The sequence below is a fragment of the Quercus suber genome, unplaced genomic scaffold (genome assembly GCF_002906115.3).
Source record: "Quercus suber isolate HL8 unplaced genomic scaffold, Cork oak 2.0 scaffold_652, whole genome shotgun sequence".
NCBI classification, from domain to species: Eukaryota; Viridiplantae; Streptophyta; class Magnoliopsida; order Fagales; family Fagaceae; genus Quercus; species Quercus suber.
The window spans coordinates 83,290-96,838 of NW_027070093.1; the positions used below are offsets into that span (position 1 = coordinate 83,290).

Here is a 13,549-nt window from a genome sequence, read left to right on the forward strand (position 1 = left end):
AAAAAAAAAAAAAAAAATCTAAACTCACATCCTAAAATTTACTTGAATCCTAATAGCTAAAATGAAATACATTGTGTTTGTTTGTTTAGATCCCTTAAAAACAGATTAATTTAACCCAATGAATTAGCCAAGTATTTACTTAGGTTAATTATGAGATCTAAGTTAAACACATGCAAACATATTACATTTAAGGAAATATGTTAACTAATGCTTTAAAGAAAATAATTTTTAAATTTTTTATGAAAAGTAAAAACTAATGTTCTAAGGGAATTCGTTAACGGAATTTTAAATTTAAATCCTATAATTTAGGTAAAATTTCAAATTAAACTTTATACTTTTAAAAATAGTAGATTTAATCTTATAATTTAGTAAGATTTTAAATTAAACACTATATTGTAATAAGTTAAAAATTAAAATCCAAACTTTTAAATCTGTTTCAAATCAAACATATTTTTCACTCTTTATCTAGTTAGCTACATAATTTAAGATTTGAATAGAAATATTATTTGAGTATAAACCACTCTTAAGAAATATGATATAAGTTTGGTAAAACCCAAATTAATATAACTTTTGTGAAATATATAAGTTAACAACGAGAATGAGAAAATTGAAAAGCCTAAATTGTAATGCCTACTTTGCCAAGCTTTCTTTATCGAATAAAAACACAAGTACATAGCAAATTACAAGCCTAACAAGTAACAACTACTTGATTTGCCTACATCTCTAGATAGGAGCCTCTTGATAGAGATATGAAATTTTCTATTGTGTGTTCTCTTTGTGATGATCATGGACCTTTTTCCTTGTATAATGCATCTTCTATTTATAGAGATGAATGGTAGTTATTTTTAGCCTATAACTACCCTATGAATCTACGAAGGGGATGGTTTCTGTAGTACTTAATGACCATTCTTCCCTTATAATTACAAGTGTCGTCTTCTTGTCAAACATCTTCCACATAACATAAATAACTATTAAAATTTATTTTCATATGAATGAATATATTTAAAAGTATGGTTTAGTTTGTAGCTTACAAAATTATATGGAGTTTGAGAATCTCCATAACAATTTGTAACTATAAGGTATGGAAATTTGTGGTTCATATAGTTTTGAGAAAGAATAGGTGCTAGATGTAGAACTTACTCAGACTATTATGGAATAGAGGGCTCAAATAAGTCAGATCTTTTTCTTGTAATTTTTTTCTATTTTCTAGTCTAATTTCATGTGCTATGCGATTTAGAATTTTAGATATTTCCTAGCCGCCTTAAATAGAAATGTTGTTGATAGTCTCAGGTCTCCTTTATTAAATGCAAATAATTTGTATTACTTTTTGTGTACTATTTTATGTTTTATCAATCACTACTTATCATGTATATGATTACTTTCAATTTTAAACTTCGGTTATTTATAAGGAAAGTAAAATCAAAACATGACAAGTAGTAATTAGTGAAATATAGAGTGGTACACAAAAAGTGATTGAGATGATTTGTATTATCTTTTATCTATTTAAGAGTATTTGTAGCATGGGCTATAAGATAATTCAGAGTTTCAATTCAATAAAAAAAATTTGAGACTTTTCTTCTGCATTTTCTAGTGGTTTTCGAAACTTTCCTTATAAAATTCAAGGAACCCAAACTTGGCCCTGCCTTTAAATTTATTACTCACCAACCATAAATCTTGTAACATTAAGATGTTGAAAGCTAGACAGGGGTGTTATCCTTGTTGTCTGAAAATTCAGATATCAATCATGTCCCTTACCAACTCCCATGCCATCCAAGGAGGATAAGTAAGGTAGGGCTAGTTATAGGGTTCGTTTGGATATAATTTATTGTTGCTGAAAATACTGTAGCAAAATAATTTTTAAATGTATGAATAGTATTGTGGGACCCATTTTAAATATTTTTTAATGCGTAAACAGTGCTTTTGTCTCTAAAAAGTCAATAACTCCGGCGTAAAAAAAAAATAATAATAATAATGAAAACACAGCTTACAAAATGCAACGCAAGATTGAGCACAATCCAAACCCTCACATATTATCAAGACCACCATACCTCAAGCTCATAGAATGACAGGGCAAGTCCCATTAGGAGTTTTTGTTCTTCTTTGTTTGTATTTTATTTTATATTTATCAAGAAAAATGGTATGAAAAATTCTAGCTTTCAAAGACCTTACTCAGACAAAAAATCTTGACAAATACATTTTCACATAACTTAATCATCGGAGCATCTAAGATCAATTTCTTCCTATTGATCATGGGTATTGTGAGTAGACCTTACTTGTCTTGTGGGGTTTGCACAAAGGAGCTCAGCTCGGCCCAAGAGAATTCGTTAAGTTAGGATCTGTTTGTGGATCCATCTAAATTTTCCCCCCTCACATGCGTAGTTATAAAATGTCTTTGATTCAAATCTTATCATTTACGGGGAAAAAAAAAAAAAAAACTTAATAATTTGGTGAATATATATATATATATATATTGTTGTAGGAATATGAAATACAATATTTTTTTTCCCTTTCAAAATCTAGCTTTTTTATTTTTATTTTTTCATATGGCAAGATATAGTACTGTTCAAGAAAGTTTAGACTAAAAGCAGTAAAGCACTACAAAGCTAGGAAGCATGGATACGAACACAGGTACAACACAATTGTTGAGGACCCTTTTTTTGGCCCACGTGGCATTACTTCATTGGCAACGCATGACACATCAACATATTATTGATTTTTTGGATAAATCTATTTAAAACCCAAAATAAGCTCATATCTCATTCAATTACATGGATTGAGCTCACATGGCCCGCGAGATCCTTACTTCAAGAGGCGGATTCATGGTCCATATCTCCTTTTCACCAATTGGGATCATAATCCCACAACATTATCAACATCAACATATGGATCGGGCTTAAGCAATGAATAAAAATTCACAGCCCATATTACATCTCTTACACTCATGGCAAGCGGCTTCTTTAACATGAGCCCCTATTTACACAAAATGACAACAAAACCGGAGGTATATCATCTCATCTTTGGCTTATGATCCAAGCTCATAAGTCTCTTTGGAAAAATTTTGGAGTTGTGGTTTGGAGAGCCAAGAGGTATGTTTAGTAAAACTCCAGTGATTTAAAGTTGATAAAAGAGACATGTTGCTTGGCATGTCTTCTCCAACTCCCTAAACTCTAACGAGTCCGTGTGTAACGGGTAACATATGGTAAGCATCTCTTATCACGTAGCACTTTAAATGATAAAATTTCCCATTGCTATTTTCCTAAAACTTAACTTTCATCATGTAACAAATACTCAATATCCATAGTCATCTAACTGCTAGGAAAATAACTGTTCATTCAATCCTCAGTTGTTGCTATACAAATTTAGAAACTTCATTATATTATTCTACATAAACTACATTACTTCTTTCAGCTAAAATACAGCTCAAACACATGGTCTAATTTGATTGGCTATCTTTTATCTCTCTCTATACAAAATATTTATGATAGCTCTCATAACCCAGTCTGCTATCTTCACAAGACCCACACCCAACTCAACCCGCTATAAAAAAAAAATTTTGTGACCCAACCCAACCCACCAAGCCTTAAAAACCACCCCAATCCGGCGGGTTGGGTTGGGTCGGATTTGGCGGATCGGTGGGTTTTCTGCACACCCCTAACTGTAAGAAACTTCGTAGTAATTTTGCACATTAAGATCAATAGGGACACTACTTTTTTCACAACATTTTCCATAACTTTATAATGCAGTGAGTTGTGATTGGAGCAACATCAATATCACATGACTTTATTACTAATATCATGTTTATTATGCACCAATCACAACACGCCATGCATATAATTAATTATGAAAAATTATGTCCTAAGGCTAATTGAAAAACATTACCTTTCCTGAAGCAATGCGCTTCTTCTGCTCCTTGACAATGGAATTCATCACTGCTTGTCTGCGGGAAGCCAAACTCTGAATTTTCATTTCAAAGCTCTTATTTGGAATCCATTTTAGATATGGGAAGAAATCTCTCCAATCAACCTCAATCGCACCCTTTAACATGTCAGACACTAGAACGTTAAATATCTCTTCTCTTGACAAAGTGGTTCCAAGCTCTTCCACAAAAAGTGATCCCACATCATATCCCAAAGCCTACAAGCCACAACCACAACAAATCTTAAGTCACTCTTATTAATAAGCACATATTTAATATTAAACCAAAATGAAGAAACTCACTTGTTTCATTGCCAGTCCAAAAAGTTCAGACTCAAATATTTTCCTGAAATTCACAGCTTGAAGAGGAGAGTTCTTTATATGAGCATGTAATTTGTTCGAAACATTTTCTATCAGAGTGTCTCTGTGGATTCGATGTCGCTTCTGAAAAGCAAATGGATATTTTTATTAGACATATTTTTGGCATAGTAGATAATGTGATGGAGGGTACATATAGGTGGACGAAATTATACGAGCCAACCTGTGCATTAGCTCCCAGAAGCTCTGCGATTATATATTTCTTTACCATCTTGTGAAACTCATTGTAGTCACTTGTTGCAACCATAGATTTATTACTGGTGAGAAGCTCTAGGGCCTTTGATAACTTTCTTGTTGAGATGGATGAAAATCTGGTCACCATAGCCTGACACACAACCAGAAAAATTAAATTCCGTGTATATTATTATCATCCAGTATTTGCATGAGAATGTTGATGGTAAAGCAAGAAAATTTAACAAATGGAACATCTTTATAATTAACTTATGGCCTGTAGAGTCCTTAATGCATTGATCCAATAAATTCAAGGACTTTAGTGGTTCTCATGGACATTCGAGTACTTAAAGAAAAACAACAAATTAAGAGGAACTGAAATATTTTTGCTTGTTCATGAATCCAAAAAGGGATTCTAGTACTGCGAAAATAAACATGGTTAATCTTAGTAAAGCAAAAGGTGGTGCCTAAAATATACAAGATAACTCTCAGCATATATAGGACTATTTCTGATATACTGAAACCAAACTAGGTTCTATCTTAATTTATATGGCCAGCTCATATTAATTTCACTCAACTATTAAACTTTTGCTGAATACTTATCTTTGAACTTATAAAGCATAAGATCGATCTCATGGTACTTTATTAGGACTTACATAGTCAATGTGTTGAAATCAGGGAGTGAATAATGCCTGGTAGACATAAAATAATTTCTGAATAGAAGAGTTTGAACATTACCTAGTTCTGACTTGGATTCCAATTCCAAACCTCTTAAGGGGGCCGGGGCTATTTGAATAATCCCATATTTTACTAGTTTAATAACTAATAAGTCTAACGACACAATAATTTTCAAAATTGTTGAGATAGGTGATTGTGATTGACATTAAATAACAATAATTTCAATGGTGATTAGTTATGTTGCACCATTCACAAGCTGTCACTTCAATTAGTTATGAAATAAGTTGTGTATGTAGCATTGTTGAGGAAGGCTTGAACTAAGAGCTCATTTGGTAGCAAAGTTTAAACCACAATTTTCAATACTTAAGTGCTGAAAACTGTGATAATAGTATCTTATAACTCAATGGCATTGCTTATTGCGGGAACTAGACTTCAAATGCCCCCACCTTTTTTTTCTTTTGTTGTTGTTGTCATTGTAAGTTGCAACTATCATTTCTTTCATTTAAACAGGACGCCAATAAGGTGATTAACATTTTTATTTATAAGTCCAACATGGCCAGACACCATCAATAATTGGGTTAATGTTCATTCATGGCTACCCAACCCGCCAACCTATTTTGACGTGCCTAACTACAATATTAATTAATTTGTATCCTATTGGAATCTCATGACTTTTTTTTACAAGCAATTAGGCCTGTTTGGTAATATTATTTTAGTAACGTTGTTTGTATTTTTTAAAAATACGTGTTGATGAAAAAATGTGTAATGTTGTTTAAAAACTGAAAACATGTGTTTAAACATATATACCAAATGGACCTTAGTTTCCCATTATTTAAAAAAATGTAATTTATGGTATTTCATTTGTTTTCTTCAAAATTTTAAATAATTATTTGATTTGGTATTTACACACACTGCAAACGTGTTCATGGGCTCTTAAAAGAAATTAATCAGAAAAGTTCCGTGTTTTGCAACAATGCATTATTGATAGTTTTAAAATTAGATGTAGATAACTAGTTAAGAGAGATGAGGTAATTGAAAACATATAAAATATATATATATTAAGTGTGCGTTTGGCAACACTTATTTTTGTCAACTTATTTTACTATTCAACTTATTTTTGCTACTATTTATGGGTCCTATTGCACTTTTTGATACTATTTATGATTCTCATTATACTATTTCAGCTAACTTTTACCCTTATTTACAGTACTTTCAGTAAAAAAATTTCAATTTTAACAAAATAAGTGGATTCCAAACAGATTCTAAATGACAGGAAATAAGGAATGTTTGGATAGGTTGTAATTTAATAAAAAGACCACATGCAAATTTTTTTAAGAATTTTGAATATATTCTTGGACTATTTTAAGCTTATGTAGATTTTTTTTTAAAAATTTCATTTTCTAATAAACAAGGTTGTTTGTATTGAACTTACAATACTCGATCTACTTGTTTCAATATTAATATTTTTTTAAAAATGAATAATTTTAAAAAAATGAATTTTATAGAAATTTTTTTTTTCTATATTTGGTAATAACCTTAAATTGAGTTGAAAAACTATTATTTGAAAGAAGTGAAAAATATTTGTGAGAGAGTTAAGAGGAATTGTATCCTCTCCTAGTTGCACTAGATGTCAATCCAGGTGAAGAAAGAGGATGAATTTCAAATCACAGACGTCAAACACCATGTACCATCTCTTGACTCTTATAAAATTTGAAACCTAAAATTTGTTAGGGGTCCATATCTTACCTAATGTATCAACCTCTATTCCAAATGTCCAAAATTAATAATAGATATTGAAAAAAAAAAAAAAAAAAAAAAAAAAAAACCTAGAGGATGAAGAAGATTGGTTTGCACCAAGGTTAAGTGGGTGGGTGGAGGTTAAACTAGGAAGTTAATTAATCTATTATAAGCGATGGACCATAACTTTCATATAAATTTATTTCTTCTTATTAACTTTTTTCAACTTTTTAAAAATCATACCATCTGCCACAATTTGACAACACGTGCTGCTCTGAAGCTAAACTGTAAGCCGTCACTTTAACATAGATTACCGCTACAATCACAAATGAGGGTTGTTACTTTTTCTATTGATATTGATTCAGGTAGATGGAGGGGCACACAACACAATGAGCATGCAAGGAAGAAAAAAACAAGAAAAAAAAAAAAAAATCTGGGCGTACAAAACAAGAAAAAGGAAATAAATAAATAAATAAGAGGAAAGAAAGTAGTAATATAAAAAGTAAAATGTAAAACTATACTCTAAATTTATTCAGATTTTATTTCAGTTTTCTAATTTTGCTTTTATTCTTTCAGTTCTCTAATTTTTAAGTTTATTTAATTAAGATTTTTCTATTAACTTTTGTTATATGTTGTGGTTAATTTTTCAATTTTATAATTTTTTTTCTAAATTTTTTAAATTAAAAAAATTTTAATTAATGCTTGAAAAATATTTTTCATTTTTTTAATAAAAATTTTAATAACAGTTAACGGAAATGTCTTAATTGAATAAATCTGAAATTTAGAAGACTGAAATGAACGAAAGTAAAATTAGAGTACTGAAATGAAATCTGAAAAAAGTTAAAGGGTCAGTTTTGTATTTTAACCAAAAAAAAGAAAGAAAAGGAAAGGCAGACAAAACAAAATGGTAAAGAAGCACTGAAGCAGTAGCAGAAAAGAAACGTGGTGCCGATCGGCAACATGGTGGCTGACTTCATTGTTGTAAAGTTTTTATTCTTTATTTTTTATTTTTTATTTTTTTGAGAGAACTTTGTTGTAAAGTTGGGTATGATATTATGGGTCGAAGCCATTATTTCACTAATAAACTGAGAGTTTTCTTATGAAGTTAGTTTTGGGTCCAAATAATATATATATATATATATATACACGATTAATTACACACACTAATGGTTTTATTACTGGTCAAAGTCAAACCGAGCTTGTGAAAAGGTATGAATGCAATTGGATTTGTATGGGGTTATGATTGAGAGCTTTTTCTATCCACAAACGAATCCATTTAACCCAGCCCACCAGTTTCCCTGCTAGTGTTTGATACTTTTGTCACTTCAAAAGGTGGTTGTCTTTTTCTTTAATCTCAAATAATCCATCAAAGTGCCATTGAAGTGGACTGCACTAAAATAAAGGCCTAGTGAGGTGTACTGGTTTAGAGAACTAGAAAGAGTGAAAAAAGAAAGCGGTAATTGTTTTATCACATTTGTTAATAACAATTTTTTATAAGGGCGTTTGACATCAATTCTTGTTTATAATATGAAATAATTGATGTGATCATGTATAATAAGTAGTGCTTGTAAGGTATGAGGGGTAAGGGCTGGGATTCAAGTCTCTAAAAAGGAGCTTCACATACATATACACTTAAATTATAGTAGAATAGGAATTCTAACTTGTATAAAAAAAAAAAAAAAAGTGCATGAAAATCATCGATGAAAGAATAGTAATAGTACCTCCTTGGCAACATGGGTGGAATTGAGGACAACCATAGTGGAAGCACCAGTTCTGATGGAATAGATTGGTCCATGTATCTCAGCCCACCTTAAGAACGTCTTGTAAGGTTTCTTCTCCTTCAGTTGCAGCAAATTTCCTACCACTGGCAGCCCTGGAACCACTGCATGCACCACCCAATGTTCCCAAAATGAAAAACCAACTGGCCCAAATCAAGATTCAAAATGAAAAACCAATCAAACCCAAAAGAGAAGAAAATGGATCTTTTTGACAATTAAATAATAGTTATAACAATAAGATACGCAAAATTAAACTTTGGATATCTTTATTAGAAATATCAAAAGATGCTAATTAAGCTACAAAGTTAAGTTATTGGCAAAAGAAAAAGAAAGGATTTGAGGCACTAGATGAAGTACCTGGAACAGGAGGGAGTTTGGAATATTCATTCTTCTTGGTTAAACGAAATCCTCGTATGAAGAAGAAGGAAATAAGCAAAGAGAGACCACCAACAGCAAAAGAGGTTGCAAAGGGCGTTGCTTGGAAATCTTGAAGAAAATGAGTTATGTTGGCCATTGATTTTGCAGTTCGATAGAGAAAGGATTGAATCACTGTTTATGAGATGCTTTCTAGTTTCAACCTGCAGTATACATTATATATATAGTGGAACAAACCTTAGTTCCATATTAATTTGGAAACACCGCACTCACTTGATGTGATGGTCATTTCACAAGTACAACTTTGGGAATGTGAGGGGCAAGGGCTGGGGTTCAAGTCTCCAGGAGAGAGACTCACACATATATACACTTAGATTATGTTAGAGTAGAATTCTATCTTATATTAAAAAAAAAAAATGGAAGGACCACATGAAAAATTAATACATTTAAAATCAATAAATTATTAAAATGATTGTAATACACACACACACACATATATATATATATATATATATATTTATATGCTAGCCTCTACACACACATTGTGCATTCTCAGAGACTTTTTTTTTTTTTTTTTTTTAAATCTTGAACATACAAAGAATCAGGCCAAAAAAAAGGGAAAAAAAAAATCTCTTAACTCACATCCTAAAATTTACTTGAATCCTAATAGCTAAAATGAAATACATCGTGTTTGTTTGTTTAGATCCCTTAAAAACATATTAGATTAATTTAACTCAATGAATTTTAGCCAAGTATTTACTTAGGTTAATTATGAGATTTAAGTTAAACACATGCAAACATATTACTTGATGCAGAAAAGTAAAGAAGACAGTAATATGATGACTTAAAAAAACTAATAAAACCAACCATTTTAAGGTAGAAATCTAGGAAGGATTTAACCTAACTATTCTCAAGGTAAACAAATACACCATGATAGAATGGAACATTACAATAAATTTAAATCCTAAATATAAAACTACCTCATATAGAATTTACTAACACAACCACGTGCTGTTTCGACTCCACAGACTCTTCTATCTTGGATTTGCTGAACACAAACACCCACGTTTATGATTTTGAGATCCCACTCAAATGTTTCAAATCATTAGCAGTTGTTGATCTTATAGCAACAACTTTAGATCTACCAGTTCTAATGGTATGAAAATGATTTTTGGTATTGATTTTGAAAGGAGAAGGCATGGTACCTTTTAGATTTCATAAGAGCACCTCCAAAGTCATAACAAAACGTGTCTTAGAGTTTCCTCTATATACTAGGAGAATTAAATTTGAAACCCTAATCATTTAATGGGCTTAACAAGTTGATGGGCTTTAATTAAATTCTACAAAACCCATATTTCAATCGGTCGAACCTGGCATGTCTCGAATTCTTAAACTTGCAACTTCCTTTTTCTCGTATTTTAACTTGCAGCACTTTGAGTATTGTCTAATAAACCCTATAGACTTTAAGATTTATACCTAGACAAGTTTGTGCTCACGGTTTGCCAATTGTTCTAAACTTTTAAAACCTAACACATTGCAAACCATACTATAACAAATTTCCAATCTCCTATCATGTCTAGAATTCCTTAGCAAGACAAAGAATTTGAGTAATGTTGATAATACCAAACCGGGCCTGAATTTGGTCCTATAACTCTAACTAAGGCCATAGAAATAAAAGCTCCATCCTGCTAGGAAAACTCTCTGCATATCTTATTAACAAAAAGTCAAAAAATTTAAATGAACGTGTACATGAATAAATATATAGGTACGTATTCAAACTCAATATATCCTCAAAGCTATGTAGGAATTAAAAAAAAAAAAAAAAGAACAGTACAAGATTACTTGGAGAAATTGCTGAAAACATATATTATTATTTTTTCCCTATGTCATTGAGTAACTATTAAATATGTTGAGACTACTATGGATTTTTTTGTAAGAAGAGAAGAGATGAAGATGGTGAAATGTGGATTAAAAATTCTGGATAACATTAAAAATTTAAAAGAGAAAAAGAAGAAGAAAAACAATTACCAGGCACGCAAAACATAGGAGTGTGAGAAATCTTTTTTGTTTTCCAGTGTAAAATCCATTAGCTTTGTGGGGGAGTCTTATATAAGAAAAAAAAAAAAAAAAAAAAAAAAAAAACAAATTCAAAATAAAGAAAAGAACATTTCTCAATAATAATAATAATAATAATAATAATAAAAAAGAAGATATGAGAAGGAAAAAAAAATGTGTAAGATTAGGGACCAAGGAAACCGAAAAAATTTTATGAAAAAAATGCTAAATTTTAGGGAATAAAAAGATGAATGTGAAGGAAAAAAAAATCATAAATTTTAGAAGTTCTTTTTTTGAATTCAAAACGGAATCTATTATTTATTTGTTTAACATTTATGATCCTATTTCTAAGAGAAGTTACCTCTCAAATAGTAGTACAGATATAAATAGTAGTATATATATAGTAGTATAGATATTTATACTACTCTCTCTCTATATATATACACTACTACTGTATAGTAGTAGTATAGATATACTATATCTATACTACTATATATATATATATTTTGGAGAAGATATAACAAAGTAATGATTTTTAGTTTGTTAATTTTGATGTACTGCACGCCATATTAGTTTGTTAATTTATATTGCATGTTAAATTAAAATTAATACATTAAAAATAAAAAATAAAAATTATTGTTTTAAGAGACCTGACAAAATTGGAAAGGCTTTTACTGAAGATGAAGTGAGGAAAGCGTTGAAGCAAATGTACCCTCTCAAAGCTTCAGGACCTGACGGTATGCCTCCATTGTTTTATCAGCATTTCTGGCCAAATATTGGTGAGGTAGTAACTAAAACAATTCTTAATTTTCTCAATAATGGTTTATCACCTCCTAATTTTAATGAGACGCACATTGTTCTTATTCCAAAAATTAAAGAACCTAAAAGGGTATTTGACTATAAGCCTATTAGTCTTTGCAATGTGGTTTTTAGAATTACATCTAAGGTGATTGCAAATAGACTAAAGAAAATTTTGCCATCTATTATCAGTGACACTCAAAGTGCATTTGTGCATGGAAGGTTAATTACTGATAATGTTCTTGTGGCTTTTGAGGCTATGTATCACATAAATCAAAAGAGATGTGGGAAGAAAGGGGAGATGGCACTAAAATTATATATGAGTAAGGCCTATGATAGAATTGAATCGGTATGCCTGGAAAAAATAATGGAGAGATTGGGGTTTGAGGAAAAATGGAGAAAATTGATTATGCAGTGTGTTACATCTGTATCTTATTCAATTAGGATCAATGGGAAACCTAGGGGGCATATTGTACCAACAAGGGGAATAAGACAAGGAGATCCTTTATCACCCTATCTATTTCTCTTATGTGCTGAGGGTTTATCTGCTTTGATTCAAAAATCTGTAGAAAATGGGGAGTTGGAGGGCTTATCGGTTTGCAGAGGTAGTCCTACACTGTCACATCTTTTCTTTGCAGATGATAGCATTATCTTTGGTAAGGCATCCATTGATGAATGTACCACCTTACAAAAAATCCTTGTTGTTTATGAGAATGCTTCCGGTCAACAATTGAACAGAGCTAAAACATCTCTATTCTTTAGTAGTAACAGTTCCAGGGAGATTCAAGAGGAGATAAAGGATAGATTCGGAGCATAGGTTATTCGTCAACATGAAAAATATTTGGGTTTGCCGTCTCTAGTGGGAAGGAATAAGAGGATTTCATTTAACACAATTAAAGAAGAGCTTAGCAAAAAATTGGCAGGATGGAAAGAAAAACTTTTGTCTAAGGCAGGTAAGGAGGTATTGATTAAGGCAGTAGCTCAAGCTATTCCTACATATGCAATGAGTTGCTTTAAAATCCCAGATTCTCTTTGTGATGAGTTGACTAGCTTGATCCGCAATTTTTGGTGGGGTCAAAAACATGAGGAGAGAAAAATGGCTTGGCTTAGTTGGGATAAGCTTTGTGCACCCAAGGAAGTCGGAGGAATGGGTTTTCATCAAATAAAGCAATTTAATCTCGCTCTTCTTGCTAAACAGGGATGGCGGCTACAAACAATGCGAGACTCTTTGCTATACCGACTGTTTAAGGCGAGGTATTTTCCACACTCAGAATTTTTGCAAGCTTCAATTGGTAATAATCCTTCTTATGCGTGGCAGAGTATTATGGCAGCCCAATATTTGGTGCAACAAGGAACTCGGTGGAATGTGGGTAATGGGAATTCTATTCGTGTTTGGGGTGATAAATGGTTGCCAACCTCCTCTACATACAAGGTGGTATCTCCAAGGCAATTTCTGCATGCTGACACACGAGTTTCTGAGCTGATCTCACAGGATTCTGGTGTATGGAAACATCAAGTGCTGGATGTGATTTTTCTTTCTCATGAGGCTGAATTGATAAAGAGCATTCCTTTGAGTGTGCAACTACTGGAAGACAAGCTGACTTGGGTAGGAAATAACAATGGTAAATTTAGTGTCAAAAGTGCTTATAGATTGGCCATGGAGG

The 13,549-nt window shown here is 31.5% G+C and overlaps 1 protein-coding gene across 1 annotated transcript; it reads right to left on the reverse strand.

Annotated features, from left to right (window-relative positions):
• Positions 1-3,861: 3,861 nt before the first annotated feature.
• Positions 3,862-11,148, reverse strand: LOC112032781 (ent-kaurene oxidase). The gene is made up of 6 exons (XM_065765781.1): positions 11,061-11,148; positions 9,015-9,235; positions 8,601-8,761; positions 4,457-4,618; positions 4,219-4,359; positions 3,862-4,134 (listed from the first exon to the last, which is right to left on the reverse strand). The coding sequence occupies exons 2-6, from the start codon at positions 9,169-9,171 to the stop codon at positions 3,862-3,864; spliced, it is 894 nt and encodes a 297-aa protein (XP_065621853.1). The 5' UTR covers positions 9,172-9,235; positions 11,061-11,148.
• Between the last annotated feature and the right edge of the window lie 2,401 nt (positions 11,149-13,549).